This window comes from Mirounga leonina, unplaced genomic scaffold (assembly GCF_011800145.1).
Source record: "Mirounga leonina isolate KUSES-001 unplaced genomic scaffold, KU_Mleo_1.0 Mir_418, whole genome shotgun sequence".
Lineage (NCBI taxonomy): Eukaryota > Metazoa > Chordata > Mammalia > Carnivora > Phocidae > Mirounga > Mirounga leonina.
Window position 1 is genome coordinate 10,882,566 of NW_023270739.1, and position 17,516 is coordinate 10,900,081.

At 44.6% G+C, this 17,516-nt stretch overlaps 1 protein-coding gene across 2 annotated transcripts in view; it reads left to right on the forward strand.

Moving 5' to 3' along the window:
* SYN3 (synapsin III) overlaps positions 1 to 17,516 on the forward strand; it is a 410,509-nt gene that overhangs the window by 14,157 nt on the left and 378,836 nt on the right. For both annotated transcript variants that reach the window (XM_034987637.1, XM_034987638.1), the window contains exon 2: positions 4,487 to 4,544. In XM_034987637.1, the coding sequence (XP_034843528.1) occupies positions 4,487 to 4,544 (58 nt within the window). The remainder of the gene's footprint in view (positions 1 to 4,486; positions 4,545 to 17,516) is intronic.

Below are 17,516 nucleotides of genomic sequence, written 5' to 3' on the forward strand. Positions count from 1 at the left end.
GGCCGTCCGTTTTGCCTGAGGTCAAACAGCCAGGCAATTACAAAGGCGGCAACCCCAGCCCCCAAGGCATCTAAAATTCCAGACCATCCCTACCCTTCCCTCTGCCAGACAGGACTGTTCAGAGGCAGCTCAAGCCTGAATGAGCCCCCGGCAAGGAGGCAGCAGTCTGTGTGGCCTGTCAGGAGACAGACTTCTGACTCCCAGCCAGGCAGGGGGATGGACTGCCTGACCCTAAGCTTCAGCCTGAGTCCATCTGCCAGGCTCTGCAGTAAACATTCCAGAGATGGGCAAAACAAGTGTTTCTCCTGGGAAGGTGAGGCCTTGTGAAAGCCTGGGCTGCTTGGGTAGTATTGGTATAGTGTAAAGCGTTCTGAGTTCTGGTTAGAATAGAGTTCAGGGCTACCCATCATTCAGGGTGGACACTGTACAAGGACCCCACATCGTAATCAGTGCAGATTTGTAAGTGTATTACAACGGTGTACCAGTAGATGACAGTAAAGTGTCTCGAGGACAGGATACGCTACAGCTTATCCCTGGAAGACATTATTCATTTACCCAGTGAGCAAACATTTGTTAAACATGTGCCTTGTGCCCTGGCACTTTGTGCCAGATACTGGATTCAGTGAGCATTGAGACACAGTTTCAGGTTCCCAGGAGCTCTCAGACTAAGTGTACGGGGGCAAGGTAGAGACAAACACCGTGTGATTACATCAGGGAGTGATATGTGCTTTAATGGTTGTTAGTATAGAATGTGAGAACCCCAAGGAGGAACACCTAACCCAGCTTCATTGGGGGGGCACTTTCAAGGAAAACTTGATAAAGAAGGTGAGTGAAGATCTTGGAGGCAGCCAGGCAGTGAAGAACAAGACATCCTAAGCAGAGAGAACAGCCTGTGCAAAGGCTCAGGGGCATAAAGTGTAGGACGAGGCTAGAGAATTGCAGGAAATTGAGTGTGTCTGTGAGGTGGGCAGAAAACCAGAGGAGAAATGGGTCAAGGTCAGCAGGATCCAGATCATGAAGGACACAGAGGGTCTGAACTGAACCCCAAAAATCTTGAAGTTCAAGATCTAACTCACCGGTGCCGCTTAGAAGTTTTATGTGTCTTTAAACAGGGACTTCTCCATCTGGAATGTGTGGGGACTGATCCCCACCCTACCTACTCTCAGGGTTGACATTAGGGTCAAATAGTAGGAGGGATGTGAAGGTACCTGCAGGCCTTATATACCAACGGCATCAATTTATTATTATTATCAACCCCATCACTCATTGCACTGGTGGAACAGATCAAAGTGAGGTGAATCACATTTCTGTGTTGTAACTTCCGTGAGGGTAAGATTATGTTTTATTCGTGGATCCCCACCACACGACACCCACGGGCACAGAGAAAACAATAGTTCTTTGTTGTTGATTCTGTTTTAGGCCCTGGGCTGTGTACTTTGGAGCTTACTATCTATGTGCAGGAACTGTTCTGAGTGCTTTATACATCTTACCTTGGTTAATCTTTACAACAACCCTGTGAGTTAGTTACTAGCATCAACCCCACTTCCCAAATGTGGACACTGAAGCACATGGAGGTTGAGTGATTTACCCAAGGTTGCACAGTGAGTGGTAGAGCTGGGATTGCATCCATGTGGTTGCCCTAAGTCTACTACATTCTACTGCCTTGTTGCATACAGGATCAGGTGAATTTATAACTACAGCCTTGGCTGTAGATGTTCTCACCCTTGACAAATGAGAAAACCATGACCTAGAGGAGTTAAGTACCTTGGCTTAGAACATGGGGTAAGTGAGCTATAGAGCTCAAATTTTGCCCAAGCCATGCTTTTTCCAGTGTACTAGTGATTGTTCTCATTAGTCACCCTTCTGAGGTCCCAGGCCCATCTAATACTTCTTTTAAACCCAAGCTAGAGGGAACCTTGCCCTAACTCTGACTCCAGCCCTTACTAGCTGTACCCTTTCTGATGGCAAAGGAGGGCCCTGCAAATTGTACCCTTAGACCATGCACTGGATACATAGAACCCTAGAATTCCCTGCCCAAAGGGACCCTGGCCCAATTCCATGCCCTGTGTAGTCCAGTTCCCTGTCCATCCTCCCAAGGCATAGCCAAGGGAGAACTATTAACGGGGGCACGAGTGAAGAAATGAAGCATGGCAATGGGCTAGGCCATCCATGAGCCTGCACAAGAATCCTGGGTGGTGCAGGACAGAGAGGAGGGTGGGAAGAGAATTAGGGAGGACTGTAGGGACCAAGACGTGGCAATCCACATGTTGCCTTATTCTGGGTAGAACTCTAAATATTCCAAGAAGTCTAAATTCTGAACCTTCCAGGTTATTATGAAGTTATATTTGTCAAGGAAGGAAGACAGACATGTTTTATTTAAATGTTTGCTGGCTTTATTTATCGATTAAAAATATTATACATATGATACATAAGCCTCCATTTGTTCTCTTGCCCCAGGCCTCACAAATATTAGAGGTGGACTTATCCCAGTGTCTGTAGTTTGCTGACACTACCTTTAAAGATTTGTGATAAAATTCACAAACTATGTGGAAAAGTCCCCTTTGCATGAGCCTCACTGCACATGTTTTGTCAAACACCATGCCTGGAAGAAAAAGCAGGTCTTCCTTTCAAGTCACAATAACAGCTCCTATCCCACTAAAGTTTTGCTTAGTTGACAGCTAAGCCTGCGAACATTGTAAGAAAAAGTAATATTAATATTAGAGCTATCAGTCAGTGATTTGGGAAGTCTTGGAAAGAGATGAACTCCACTGGCATCAGCTAAGTGTAGATAGAGACTCTTTGGAAGCAGACAGACTGAAGCTTGGTCAGAGAATTTGTAGAAAGGATTCTTTCTTTCGTAAATGGCAGGTTGAAAAAATAGATGGCAACATGGATGTTCCAGGAAGAAGAATAGAAGAAGAAACTGAGAGGATTCTTGGATGTACTACTTACAAATTATTGACTAGAACTCAATCAAGTGGCCACATCTAGCTGAATGGAGAGTTGGGATCTTCATTCTTTTGTGTGTGTGTGCCAATCTGTAAACTTTCTTACTGTGGTGAAGAGGAGAATGGGTATTGGAACAAAGAGCCATCTCTACCCCAGAAAGTTTATGTAAATGCTTAACATGGTGCTCAGTTTACAGCAAGTGACTGAGAACTGTTAGTTTCTTCATACCCAAATCCAAAAGAGCAAATGGAAACTTGTATTACTTTTGCCTTGTGTGTGAGAGGACATCTAAACCCAAAGTACCCCAACATTTGCTGCTATTTTTCAGGGGTGAGCAAAAACATAGAAGTGGAATTAGAAAGCCGGATTCAAGTTCCTTAGGCAAAATATTTCATCTCTCTGGGTTTCAGTTTTCTCTTTTATAGAATGGAAATAATAATGCCTTCTTCATGGTGGTGGTTGGAAGCATTAAATGAGAAAGGCTATATAGGTTAAAGCCTACAGCACAGTTTCTGGCATAGGGTAAATACTCAACAAGTGGGTTTTTTCCCATCTATCTCTTCACTCATTTACTCATTCAACATATATTAATTGAGTTCCTAATGTGTGTTAAGTACTCTGGTAGGTGTTGGGAGTATTTGTTCCTTACTTCAAGGAGCTGTGTTATAGTTTAGTGAGACACAGGCATTAAATGCAGTTACTGATTATAACTAATTATAATTGTAATAAGTACTATGAAAAAAGAGTATGAAAAAGAATCTATATGAGAAGAGAGATGAGGGGGCCAAGATTAGGGTGCTTACAGAGAAAAATTGGCAAGTGGATGGATTTGGGAAATAATTAGAATGTAGAATCAGTGGGGGGGGGAGAGAAAGAGATAACAAGAATGATGTCTATGTTTCCGCCTTGAGCAATGGGTAGATGGGATGCCATTTACTGAGAAGATAGAAGTAGGGGTACAGAGGAAAGATGATGAAAGGAAGGATGGATGGATGGATGGATGGATGGATGGATGGATGGATGGATGGATGAACAGATGGATGGACGGACAGATGGATGGATAAAGAGATAGATGAGGGCTGCTTCCTTGGACAGATGGACAAATGGAGGAATGGGTAGATGGGTAGATAATTTATGGAGTATATAGAGTGTAACTGTAAATAATAAAAATAAATAATTCTGCATTATTTATTTATGTAAGATTCCTTGTCTCATTTGATCCTTAAAATAATACTTAGAAATATGTCATGCAGCTATTAATATCTTCCTTTTACAGATTATAAAATTGAGACACAGGGAGGTCGAGCCACTTGGTAGAACCAGAACCTGAGTCTCCAATCTTCCCATCCAGTATTCTTTCCCCTCGCACACAGTACATACAAATAATGAGAAAATCATCAGTCAAGGTGGGAGGAGAGAGCATGAAGTTACAAATGTGTCTGACATGCACCTCTGGGGGCAAGGCCTTTGGGAGAAGGAAGAAAACAGTAAAGCAGTGTGCACCCTTACTCAGGAGCTCTCTTCCTTTCTTTCACAGGACCAAGTATTTTCATGGAAAGAAGGTGAATGGAGAAATTGAGATCCGAGTGGAGCAGGTAGGTTGGAGCTGGGTCTTCCGTGCTATCACCCTGATATTTTCCACAACTAGAGCCATTCCCAGGAGCAGCCTTGATCCTCATCTTATGAGGCTACCATGAGCCAAGATTATCAGAAAATCCTGGCTTATAACTGGGAGTTTTATTAAATCCAGAATTATTTAGTTTAATGGTTTTTGTTTTAGCAGCAGAACCTTTCTTCAAAGGAAATCTCAAGTAGGAGCCCATTGTACAAAATAGAGAAAAGTAGAGAAAAGGAAACTAATGAAATGGACATGGGGAACCCCAAAATCTGTCTGCTCCATTCTGTTCTACCTTCTCCCCATTTCCCCCATAGCCCCCAAGCCATCTCCTTGGAACTACTTGGGCTAGGCAGCACAGTGGGTTTGAATCCTGGCTCTCTCATTTAATAGGTATGGGGCAGGTGACTCAATCATTCTATGCTTCAATTTCCTTGTATCAGTGTTGTTGGGATTAAATTATTTAAAACTTCAAATGAGACCAGAATTACGAATACTGGCTCTTGTTATTACTGCTAATATAAATAGCCAGGCACCTCAATTTATGGGGAAAGAAACACGGACTTGCTCAAGGCTACATAGGAAGGCAGTGGCAGAATGAGGACTAGAACCTGTGACCTCCAGATCTAGGGCTTCTCCCATTCATTCAGTGAACACTTGTTGGGGACCTACTAAATGCCAAGCATGGTGCTCAGCCTTAGGAGAGCACATCAAAGCTTGGGCTCTGGAACCAGACTTCAGGTCTGAATCCCACTGCCACTCCTTACTAACTGTGCGACTTTGGTTGAGCAGTACTAAGCTCTTTGCAACTCAGTTTCTTCATCTGTACAATTGGGTAATAATAGCATCAATTTCATAGGGTGACTATGAGGATCAAATGAGTTAGTCTCCAAGTACTTGGAACAGTGCCTGGCACATACCAGGCACTTAGTAAATGTTACTCATTTATCATCATCATCATCATCAAAGACAAAGAGTTAATAAGATAGACAAGGTCCCTACTATAAGATGAACTCAGAAAAGTGCAGTAAGAAAATAGGGGGTGTGACTTTTTTAGTATTCTTTGAGTTTGGTGTGTTGGAGGAACAGAAAGCCTTTCTGAGCATCCAATTTGAGTTGGCTTAGTATTAAAACACCTTAAACTTGAATTTCAATTTGATCCTGTGGCTTTCAAGTCAGTCCAATGTCTACTGGTTTTCCTTCCATGGCAAAGAGTACGTTATTTTTGTTCACTTAACAAATATTTGTCAAACATCTACCATGCTAACTCACTAACATGTGGGGAAGGAGGATATAGAAGCAGAGGCTCTGTCTCAATAAGTTTGTGGTCTAGGAAGGGAGGCAAGATAAGTCTTCACAGAACCTCAGTACAGGTGGAGTCCAGAAAAGAGAGGTCCAAACTCAGTGCTAAGGGCAACAGAAGCCACCACTAATTGGGGGAGTGAGAATAGCTCCAAGTGGGGTGGTATTTGGAGGGCATCTTGAAGGATGGGTAGGATTTCAACAAGTGGATGTGGCAACATGAAGAGTAATGAGATGGAAGCAGGTGTGAGCAAAGGTAAGGGGGCTGGAAGGGGTGTGGAATGGTGGGAGTCCAGTTTGGTTGAGTCCAAAATAGGACACATCATCTTCCCCTAGCCCCAACCTACTTGTCCTCCCAAGTTCCCTCTCAATAAAGAGTGACACCCTCTACCTTCCATGTTAGCTAGAAACCTGCGCAGGCTCCCTGCTGCCTCCCCTCCCTCCACCACTGCACCCATTCAGCTAGTTGACTCCACATCCCATTTCTCCAGTCCATCCACCTCTCTCCATCTTTATTGCCTAGAGCCTTGGCTGGACCATCATTAGCTCTCATCCAATCTTCCTAACTCTACCTTTTTTACCCACTTCCAGATTATTTTTGCTACTAACACTGGAGTGATCTTTCTAAAAAAGCGTATAGTTTCTTTAAAGTGTTAGCTTTTAAAAAAAAAAAAAAAGTTTATTTTTCTGAGAGAGAGAGAGCATGAGCTGGGGGGAGGGGCAGAGGGAGAGGGAGAAACAGACTCCCCACTGACCCAGGGGTTCGACACAGGGCTCAATCCCAGGATCCTGAGATCATGACCCCAGCCGAAGGCAGACAACCAAACTGAGCCACCCAAGAGCCCCTAAAGTGTTAGCTTTTATTTATTTATTTATTTATTTATTTTTTAAAAGATTTTATTTGTCAGAAGATAGAGACCAGCACAAGCAGGGGGAGCAGCAGGCAGAGGGGAAGCAGGCTCCTTGCTGAGCAAGGAGCCCCAAGTGGGACTTGATCCCAGGACCCTGGGATCATGACCTTAGCCGAAGGCAGACGCTTAACCGACTGAGCCACCCAGGCATCCCAAAGTGTTAGCTTTTAAATCCCTTCCTCAAAGACTCCTCCTCTCACACCTTGATCTAATCAGCTAACCTGGTTATTCCTTATCATAACACTGAACTTGTCCTTCCCCGCCCTTATCCGTATATATAGGTGTGGGATTATTTGCATGAGCATAGAGGCCATGGCTATTTGGATCTCACTTTGTTAAGTAGCACAGGACCAGAACTAAAGAAATACTTGCAGAATGAATAACTGATAGATTCCACAGATTCCAGGCTGCTTGTCAGTTTCCAAGGGAGATAAATTACTGCTTCTTAATCCCCCTCAAAAATCTGGTTTTTCCATAAACCATCTGGTAAATGCTCAGTTGCCAATTTAGCTAGCCCTATCTTATCCCATTTGTGAAAACCCCAGAGGCATGTTTTAATTTTACCCATTTATCTCAGTGATGCCCCTGGCCCAACTTATGGGTATAAAATCTATAGGGCATCATCAGGAATTGCTCTAAGAATAACTCACCCAGGGGCTCTGGAAACGCTCAGCCAATCTATGAAGGCTGCAATCATATTGGAAAACATTGGCTAATTTAGAGTCATCCTGATTTCGAGCCATCCGCCTTCATAGAAGCCAGAAGGCAAATTAGCCAGGAGACCAAATAGCAGGTCATTTGGGCATTTTTCCCTGAAAGACATGCCTTCCTAAACCCATCTTAGAATCTGAATTGTTTGCCTTTATCCATGTGGATGAATGGGCGGGTCACAAAGCAACCCCCCAGGAATCTCACATGTATTCTCTCACACTTGGGAAAAGTCTTAGGATGGAAGCCACTGTTTAGTCTGAGCTGGTCTCACATTTTGGAAGTCTGTCTCCCAACTAAGGGCCAAATTAACCAGATAATTGCACTGTCTGGGTTTTGCTGGACAGAGCGAATGAGTTAGTTGTGGTTGGCCTAGAGGAAGCCTCCGCCCCTTCTCTCCACCTTCTTCCCCCCAAGTTCAAAAACTGTTTGCCTCAGCTGTTGCAGAGCCAGGAATCAAGGAACCCTGGGGAGGCCGGGGAGATGAGGGGGGTGGGGACTGCCTCATGTTGCATTCCATTACCCAGAATGCCCTATTGGCTCTGTGGGGCCTCACAGCAGTGTCCTTGAAGGGTCTGAGACGTTCCGGCCAGGGTGGTTGGCATGTCAAGCTCTCCTCTATTTATATTTGAGGCAAAAGTTCTTTTTCTCCACAGGTACAAGTCACCCCTCTGTGGGACTAAGCAATGAGTTTGATGCATGGATTAATCTCAAATAGACTCAGTTCTGAGAAATGAGCAGACTAGGACTTGGTAGGACAGAGTCTTGGGCTTCTTTCCTCTCTGATAAAAAAGGCTGCAATTACAATGGTCAGTCTTTCCTCAGTGATAATAGAGGTACCAAGGCATAAGCAATGGCAATGCCTTGCTCTAACAGATGGAGAGAAAGACAAGGCAAGGTGAAGAATCTGCTCTTGACTCCAATGAAGGAAGCTGGACAAGCCGCAGGTTTGCGTATGAAGGCCAGTGGCTCCCTTCGAGTCCTGCCCTCCTGTGATACTGGAGTAGGATGGGGTTAGGTAGATAGATGTGTGTGTATCCCTGGAAAGGCTCTTGATTCAAGTGCTGTTCATCTTCTGCTCTTTAATGTTTCGTCAACTCAAATGTCTTAGGGAAGCAAAGGTGGGCTTTTCCCCTTAAAATAGTTTAAACACTCTTTCCATAGTCTGGCTATTATGGACATTGCTGCTATATAAACATTGGGGTGCAGGTCCCCCTTTGGATCACTACATTTGTATCGTTGGAATAAAAACCTAGTAGTACAATTGAATGGGAAGAAATCAGAGAGGGAGACAAACCATGAGAGACTCTTCACCATAGGAAACAAACTAAGGGTTGTTGGAGGGGTGATGGGTCGGGGGATGGGGTAACTGGGTGATGCGCATTAAGGAGAGCACGTGATGTGATGAGCACTGGGTGTTATATGCAACTGATGAATTACTGAACTCTACACCTGAAACTAATGGTGTACTATATGTTGGCCAATTGAATTTAAATAAAAAATAAATAGTTTAAACACTTAAGACGATGAAGTATATATTTTGCATACCCACTTCAGCCTTCCATCCACAGTTCTTTATGGGTCAACCTTTCTTAGAATGAATCTTTGCTGTAGATATTATATTGACCATAAAGACCATGTGATATTTCAAGAAATAGTTGCCAATAAGATAGAAAAATGGAGGCTGGATGTTAATTCAGATCGGTGGATTGGTAACAGGTTGAACATTACCCCCACTAGGAAATGCTATAGAGATACACCTTGAGAGAAATAAATGTAATGGCAGAGCCCTTGGCTTTATTCTTTTCCTTAATAGAGACTTGTCAAATTATGTTTGCTGATGACTTGAAGCTGAATGAGAGAGAGAATATGCTACATTAAATCTGAAACAATCAAATTGAAGGGGGATACAATATAAGGCCCTATGGAAAAACTCAGCTGAAGAGGAGCAAGATTAGGGAGACTTAGTTTTTTAAAATCACATGGGGAAAGAAAAGACCTAAGATTTGAACAAATTCTTAATATTTGTGGAGGAAGTCTAGTGTGGAGGTTAAGATTGTGGCTTCAGAGTAGGAGGGACTGGAGATGGATCTCAGCTCTACCATGTTTTTTTGTGTTGACCTTCTATTTGTAACATATCTGTGCATGTTTCCTCACCTGAAAAATGAGGATAATAGTTTCTACCTCCAGAGTTACTGTATGGATTATGTGAGTCAGTGTGTTGTATGCTTAGCATGGCTTCTGGCACATATATTAGGTGCTCAATAAACTATAGTTATGGTTGCTACTCCCCCAAAACCTGATGCCTCTTCACGTTGTACTATCGAACTACAGCATTTAGAATCCAGGAAGGTGATGGTACATAAACACACATGTGCGCACGTGCAAGCGCACACACACACACATCTTTCTCACACATACCCACACATGTACTATGCTAGTCAGACTCTAGTGACAGATCCAGTTTTGGTGTCACACCACAAGGGGGTATCCCACAGAATGCCTTGTGAAGAGAGTGATTGGAGTCAGTGGAGTCTGACATCTGTGAGCAAAGGGGATCAGTATAAGGAACTGGAGACATTTAGTCCAGAGACAGGTCTTTCCTAGGATCCCATCTATTCCCTGCAGAGTGTCTACAACCTGAATAAGTAGGTGCAAACGGTAACAGTTACCATATGTTGAATACTTCCAAGGTCAGGTTGAATACTTTTGACTCTTGGGATGAGCACTAGCATTGCTTCCATCCTGCAGAATCTGAGACTCAGGGGAGTAAGTGGCTTTCCCAAGGTTGCCCAGCTTATAATTGGCAGGAACTTGTCTTTGAACCCAGGCAGTCTGATTCCAGGTCCCTCCTGTTACCCACTGAGTTTTTCCGCCGGTGGTGCAGATATCAAGAGCAATAACCTGATGTGTTGGTTAGGTCACTTCACGTGCATAATCTTATTTCAACCTCACCACAACCCTTTCAGATGTCTGCTATGACACTCCCCGCTTGACAGAAGAAGAAACTGAGGCTCAGAAAGGTTCCATACCCTCTCTGAAATGAATGATAAAAGTTTCACGTGCAGGTGTGCTGAAAAACCACCCCAGATTGCCTCACTGGGGTTAGAGTTCAGGCTAATAGTATTATCCTGCAAGAACATGGATTTCAACTTGGTATGAACAGAAAAGAAGCAGTACTGAGTAATGATGAATGGGCCACACCCCTTCGGTAGGTGGGGAGTTCCAGCAAAAACTGGGTGGTGAATGTGGCGAATATTTAACAGGAAATTTAGGTACCTCATCAGAGATAACCTTTATTATTTTTCTCTTTTATGTGTTTTTGGGGTAAAGGTAATATATACAAATAGCCAAATACTGAACAGGTAAAAAATGGTATCTGATGAAAAGTCTACCTCCAACCTTGCCCCAACTAATCTATTTTCTTTAACCATCCATAAACCAGTTCATTTAAGCATTATCACTAATTTCTTGGGCAACTTTCTAGAGAGATTTTAAATGCAATGATCAAATATACATATATGTGTATTTTCCTTTGTTTTTCATAAATAGTAGTTGGTTCAAAAAACATAAACCATTGTAGGTATTTCAGAAGAAGATTTGATGGGAGGATTGATAACAAATGGTTCAAAAGGGAAAATCCTGTTACCCAGAGCCCCAGCAGCCCTACATTCCCTGCTGCCATTGTCACTACCACCATGGCCAGTGGAGAACCATGAGTCTGCACTCCCACCGATGCTGCGGGAATTGCCGCCAACCCTCTGTATCTGCTGAGGCTGTCGGTGAGCTTCTGTAGCTGCCACCAGAAGCAGAACGATTGCTACCTCCTTCCTGACTTCAACTCTTGCATAAATGCCTCCCACTGGTAGAAATTGAGTGGGTATGCATGTGGCAAAAGACTCTGGGAAGCGTAGATTTAGGCTTCCAGCCCCCGTAGTGCAGGTGTGGGGCCGAGGGGCCATAGACAGCGAGCAGCAGAGTCCGTCCCTTCAGCTGTTCAAAGTCCACACATACCCTTCTACTTATCTGTACTGTTCTTTTTTTTTTTTTAAAGATTTTATTTATTTATTTGAGACAGAGAGAATGAGAGAGAGAGAGAGCACATGAGAGGGGGGAGGGTCAGAGGGAGAAGCAGACTCCCCGCCGAGCAGGGAGCCCGATGCGGGACTCGATCCCGGGACTCCAGGATCATGACCTGAGCCGAAGGCAGTCGCTCAACCGACTGAGCCACCCAGGCGCCCTATCTGTACTGTTCTGCACCCTGACTTCTCAATGTACTGGTTGTTTATTCATGAGAGTACATGCAGAGCTGCCTCATTCTTGTTAATGATTGCCTAGAGTGCCATCATATGGATATCCAGTAATTTCTATTCCAAAATTTTACTATTAACAAATAATGCCAAACCTATGTCATTGCAAATGTTTGTTAGCATATCCATAGGATTCCTTCCTAGAAAAAGAACCACTGGTTCCAAGAGCATCCCATACCGTGAGTGCTGTAATGCACCTGGAGGAATAAAGGACTTCCCCCAGCTGCTGGCATTGCTACTAGAAGCCAGCCCTCAGCAGTCAGCACTCTTCTGGAAGTGCCTCAGGTGAGCACAGCTGCCTTGCCCCAGCTCGCATCCCTTTCGTGGCAGCTGCTACATTCAGTGACTGGGCAGTACGAAGACCTTGCCCATTTACCCCAACCTGGGATGACTCTGAAGGGCCGTCCCAGCTCCAGGCTCTTGGGGGGGTTGACAGAGGTCTTTGCTGAGATGGCAGTGCAGGCCAGCTTCTCCTTCCTCCCCGCACTGCTTCCTTCCTTCTCCTTCCAGTCCGGCGGTGGTGGTTCCTGGAACGCTCCCTGATGAACCTCCCACAGGCGGATGTCCATCTCAGAGTACACCTCCCATCACAAGTATACACTTATAATTCTGACAGATATTGCCAGATTGCCCTCCACAGAGGTTGTATAGATGATCTATAAGACCCTTCTGATGTGGATTTCTAGGACTGTAATTGACCCATGGGTTCTGGGGTCCATCGTGCACAGAATGTTCTCCTGGTTTCCGCCCAAGTATTGATGCTGAACTCTGAAGTGCTCCGTGATTTGCTCTTCCTATCTGACCTCCTTGTGTTTGAAATTCACCAGAGCTTGGTGTTTCTCTGCAGGGCTGAGTCGGGCAGAACTCTACCCGCTCTGATCCACTAAGCCTTGTTTTGTTAACACAATCCTGCGAGATTTATTTGTTTGGCTTGGCTTACCCTGACCTCAGACGTTCTGTTTTGTATTATTTTTAAAAGCGTGCAGGTCTCCACGGAGGCCTTTTTCTTTTCAAATCTAAGAACCAGCTGGGGGAATGAAAAAAGCAGGTGGGACACTAGGGCGTATTAGCTGAAACATAACTCATCAGAGGGGCAAGTGTGTCTCTTCTTAACCGTGGCGTTATTAATGTGGGTGAGTTTATCACCATCCTGGCTCTATCTTTAGGGCTCAGAGATCTTAAGTAAATTGCCCAGCCAGGGTCACACAGCTGGTAAGAATGTGATGCCACCGGGATCTGAACCTAGGTCCAGCCGATGCCGGGGGCCTGCTTAACCAAAGTAGATCTATTAGAGTATGTGTTGGGTCTTGAGTTTGTCTTCATCAGGCTTTTTTGCATTTCCCCTCTTGGCTCAGGTTCCCTAAGCACATAATCCCACTGTCCCTTTCTATCTCACCTTACTCTTTTGATCTACTGGATAAATTACAAATTCTTATGAGATATCCTTCCAGCAAAAGACTCCTCCTTTCCTCACTAACCCTGGTGGCTCTTACTCATCATTTGATGTTTCTGACTTATTGCTAGATAGTCCTCCTGTTCACAATTCTGTTCGTTCTTTGTTTTCGTCCAAATTTGTTTCTAAGTGTAGATGTACACTTCAGACGACATGAAGACCTATAATAGCTCTGACTCTGGAGCCAGACCGCCTGGGTTGGAATCCCGGCTCTGCCACTCCCTAAGTGACCTTGAGCAAGTAACTCGACTTCTCTGTGCTTCAGTGTCCTCGATGAAAATAATAATGGTAATAATAGTAATCACAAGATGTACCTACGGAGTTGCACGAATGAAGTAAATTACCACATGCAAGGGGCTCAAAGCAGAGCATGGCATATAGAAAGTGCTAAGTGTTAATAGCTAGTTTTACAGTCCCCTTTACGTTGCTAAAGACATGTCACATGAGTAATTTCTAGGTGTCAGTCCCTGGGGTTATTCAGAAATGGAAAGGATATAATCCATGCTTAAAGAAGTTTGCTGTATTATAGTTGGGGGGGGATAAGAAATATAAAACATTCATGTTTATGTGTGTGTATCATTTACATATATAGCCAATCATATTTCCCCAAACATATGGCATTCAATTGGTATCTGGAGCAAACTTCTAACCCTTCCTTGATAGCAGATAGCACAGGTCCCTGTAAGGTGTTCAATAAATGTTTGTTGAGTGAATGTGTGAGTGAATGGATGGTTTGGGACAATCATAGTAGGGTGGGGCTAGAAAGGGACCTTGGAGATCATCTAATCCAACCTGCTTGTTTAACAGCTGGGTTTCAGAGCAGGGAAGTGACTAGACCTAGCACACACATCAAATTATTGTTGGAGTCCCGCGTAGAGACCCCAGGCTCCCATCTCCCATGTCACCATTTTTCCTACTACATCTCTCCACCTGCCAATGTTATCTTTTATCTTCCCCATTTAAGAAGCCATTAGTCTCTTCTGGTGGTTTTGGTAGCAAACAAGTTAATCTAATTCTGTAGTCAGGAAGTCCATGTTTTCCACATTTACCTGCAAGAGGCCTTGTTCTTGAGGGAGCAGGGGTGTCTAGGATGGATAGCTGATGGCCAGAGGCAAGCTCCAAATAATGAGGGCTGAGGGAATATTGAGACCGTGGTTGGATGAGCCCTGCTGATTCTAAATGCAACAGGGACTGCTTTGTCAGGTGGACAGTTCTTCGTGGCCCACCTCCCTGGTTTGACTATACTACTCATTAGCCCCTTAATCAAAGACGAGAAGAAAGGAGCCATGAGAATGAGAGCAAGTCCATCTTCTTGTACTGGGAAATCCGGCTCATAGTGCCATAGCCTCTACCTACTATGTTTGGTAATTTTCCCATCCTCGCTGCCACCTCCCTCCATCAATATCTGCTCTGCCACTTGGTAGTATCATAGCTAAATGAGACTCCAATGGAAATTAAGCAGCAGTTCTGAAGGAGAACTTAATAAGCCCTTTAACTTCTTGATGGATGTGTATTAAAAAAATAAACAGAATTTGACTTATCTCAACCCACTCCTTCATTCAAGAAGCACTTACTGAGCACCTGCTCTGTACTTGGCCTTAATGACAGAGCCTTCCGCTCACACAGTGTTCTCCTTCTGGTGGAAAGAGAGACAGTTGGGGGCAATGACTGTAATGCATTAGGGACCTGTGCAAACCCTAGTGAGCCCAGAAGAGGGATCGCCACCCTTGCCTTGGGACATCCTTAGGAAAGGCTTCACAGAGAGGTTAATGCTTGGTGGGGGTTTGGGGAAAAGAATTAGCTTTGCATCAGGCTGGGAAGGAGGCAGATGTGCATATCAAGTCTCCCGGCTAAAGAGTGTGCTTTAAATCTTAGCTTGTCACATCTGGGGAAAATGACCAGAGTATAGGGTGTGTGAGGAAAGGGGGGTGGGAGATATAACTGGAAAAGAAGGCAGAGAACAGTCTCTTTAGGGTGGGCTTTGTGTGGCAAGGCAAGCAGCTGGAAATCGTGTCGTAGAGGCAGTGGGGACATATCCGTTAGATTTTTAAGCTGTGGAGTGATGTGATCATGTTTTCATTTTAGGATGCACATGCTAATAGTGGTTTAGAAGACTGGCTGGGTAGGAGTGGTGGCCAGAGGCTCAAAGCAGAGAAACTCCGCTCTGCATTGGGTGAAAAAGGCATCTTATCCTTGAGTACTGTGCATGGGGCTGGGGTTCCGAGAAAGGACTTGGTAACTCTCCAGCGAATGCATGTAAATCCCTGCCACATGTTCTTTAGCTTCATTCTGTACCTGCAGCTTGCATTTGAAAAGGGAAGAGATGACCTATTTTTTCTTTAAAGCAGAGACCAGATGGAACCAGAGCCGCATGATATGTTTGAGCTGGCATCCCATAACAGCAAGCGCTCTCAACCCCTTCTTATTCACCACCTTTGTCCCAGCCACTTGCCCTGACCCATTTCACCGCCCACATTCCAGTTTACTCCCAATCTACCTAATCTCTGGCCTTGTGATGCCTTCCACTGGTTATGATATCCCTCCTCTGCCCACTTCTCCCCACTTCTGCCCCTCCTCACACCCTCTCTGGCTTTGACCTTCAGCTTGTGCTTGGCCACACTTTCTGTTTACTGCCAGCTCTGCTGTCATTTCTACCATTTGGGGTCTGGCTCGCTCCCTGATGAGAGGAGCTCCCACTGGCTTCACCCCAGCTCTGCCAACAGCCCCTGCCCGGATGTGCTTACACAGAGGATTTCAGCCTTTGCATTTCAGTAGGAATCAAGGGTTATTAATTAACCCAGGGTGGATCCTATTATGAAACATCCCAGAAAGCTGGAACAAACCAACGGGACTTCTGAACTCGCAGCAGGGAAAAATGCCTTTTAATTGACTGGGATGACTTCACCACAAAAATCTGTCTAGCTATTATGCTAAACTGGAAACTAATCTATTAGATTGTCTGAGGAATCTCCCAGCCCACCCTGACCAGAATCTCCTGAGGAGGGGAGTCAGGCCCGCACATAAACAGGACTTATGCTTTGAAATGGATTCTTCTGGATCCTACCCAGACTGGCTGCATTTTCCAGTCCCTGGGAAAGAGAGGGGAGGCTGGCATCTGAGAATAAGTTTGTATGTCCTATGGTATCTACCTTTAAGATCACATGGGAGCTTTTCTAAGGCACTACTTACTTTAGAATTCAGCCTAGTCTGAACCTGGCTGGGACCACTTCTCTCAGGAAGTTTAGAGAGTGACATGAGAGAATTTCCATGGATGGTGTTGTGCTGGGCTTGGAAGGGACTGATGATAATAGCCACTGTCTAATCACATGCTTGCGCACTGTGCACACCCTGAGCACTTCATTGGATTAGTTCATTTCATCCTCATCGCCATCTTGTGAAGAATAGGTATTCTACCGTTTCCCATCCTCCAGGTGAGGAAACGAGGTGCTATAAGGCTGCACAACTTATAGGTGGCAGAGCCGGGATTCGCAGTCTAACTCCAGATGCTATTTTAGGGGGCAAGGTGTATTACAGGGAAGTAAAATCCAGGCACGACTTGGTGAATTTCTTCTCCTGTGTAAAGGGCTGGCTTGTGCATGAGGCTTGTTCCATGGGATGCAAGTTTGGCCTCCAGGGTCCTCTGTGAGCTAGCCCCTGCCTGCCTTTCTTTATCTAGCTTAGATTGTAGTCCTAGCAAACACCTTGTGGCTCCTCTCCTGTCCTAATACCATCTTGTGTTTACATCCCCATCCATGCCTTTGCTCATGGAAATCTCTTCTCCTGGGACATCCTTTCCCAAGTTTGGCCATATCTTCAAGAGTTAGCCCCGGTATTATTTCTATTCTGCTTCCCCTGATCACCCTGGGGAGGCAGGGTGAGTTGCCCCTGATCCATGCTCTCACACACCTCATGCATATTTCTACCATTACACTTAGCAGATTGCTTTGAAATTACCAGTCCACCTGCCTATCACTCCCTTTGACTCTGGGCTTATAGAGAACACGGACAGTATCTTTATTCATCCTACAAATATTTATTGAGTGCCTACTACATGCTAGGGCTACAATGGTGATTAAAAACAGATACTGTCTCTATTGGATAGAGCTTAAAATCTAATGGAGAAGACAGATATCAATTGCATAATCAGCCCCCCCCCACACACACACATCCCATAATTATAAGCTGATTAGGAGCTGTGAAAGATACACAGTGTTATAGTAGCATGTGGTGGGTAGGCTACCACTGGGCACTTATTCACGTACTTAGTA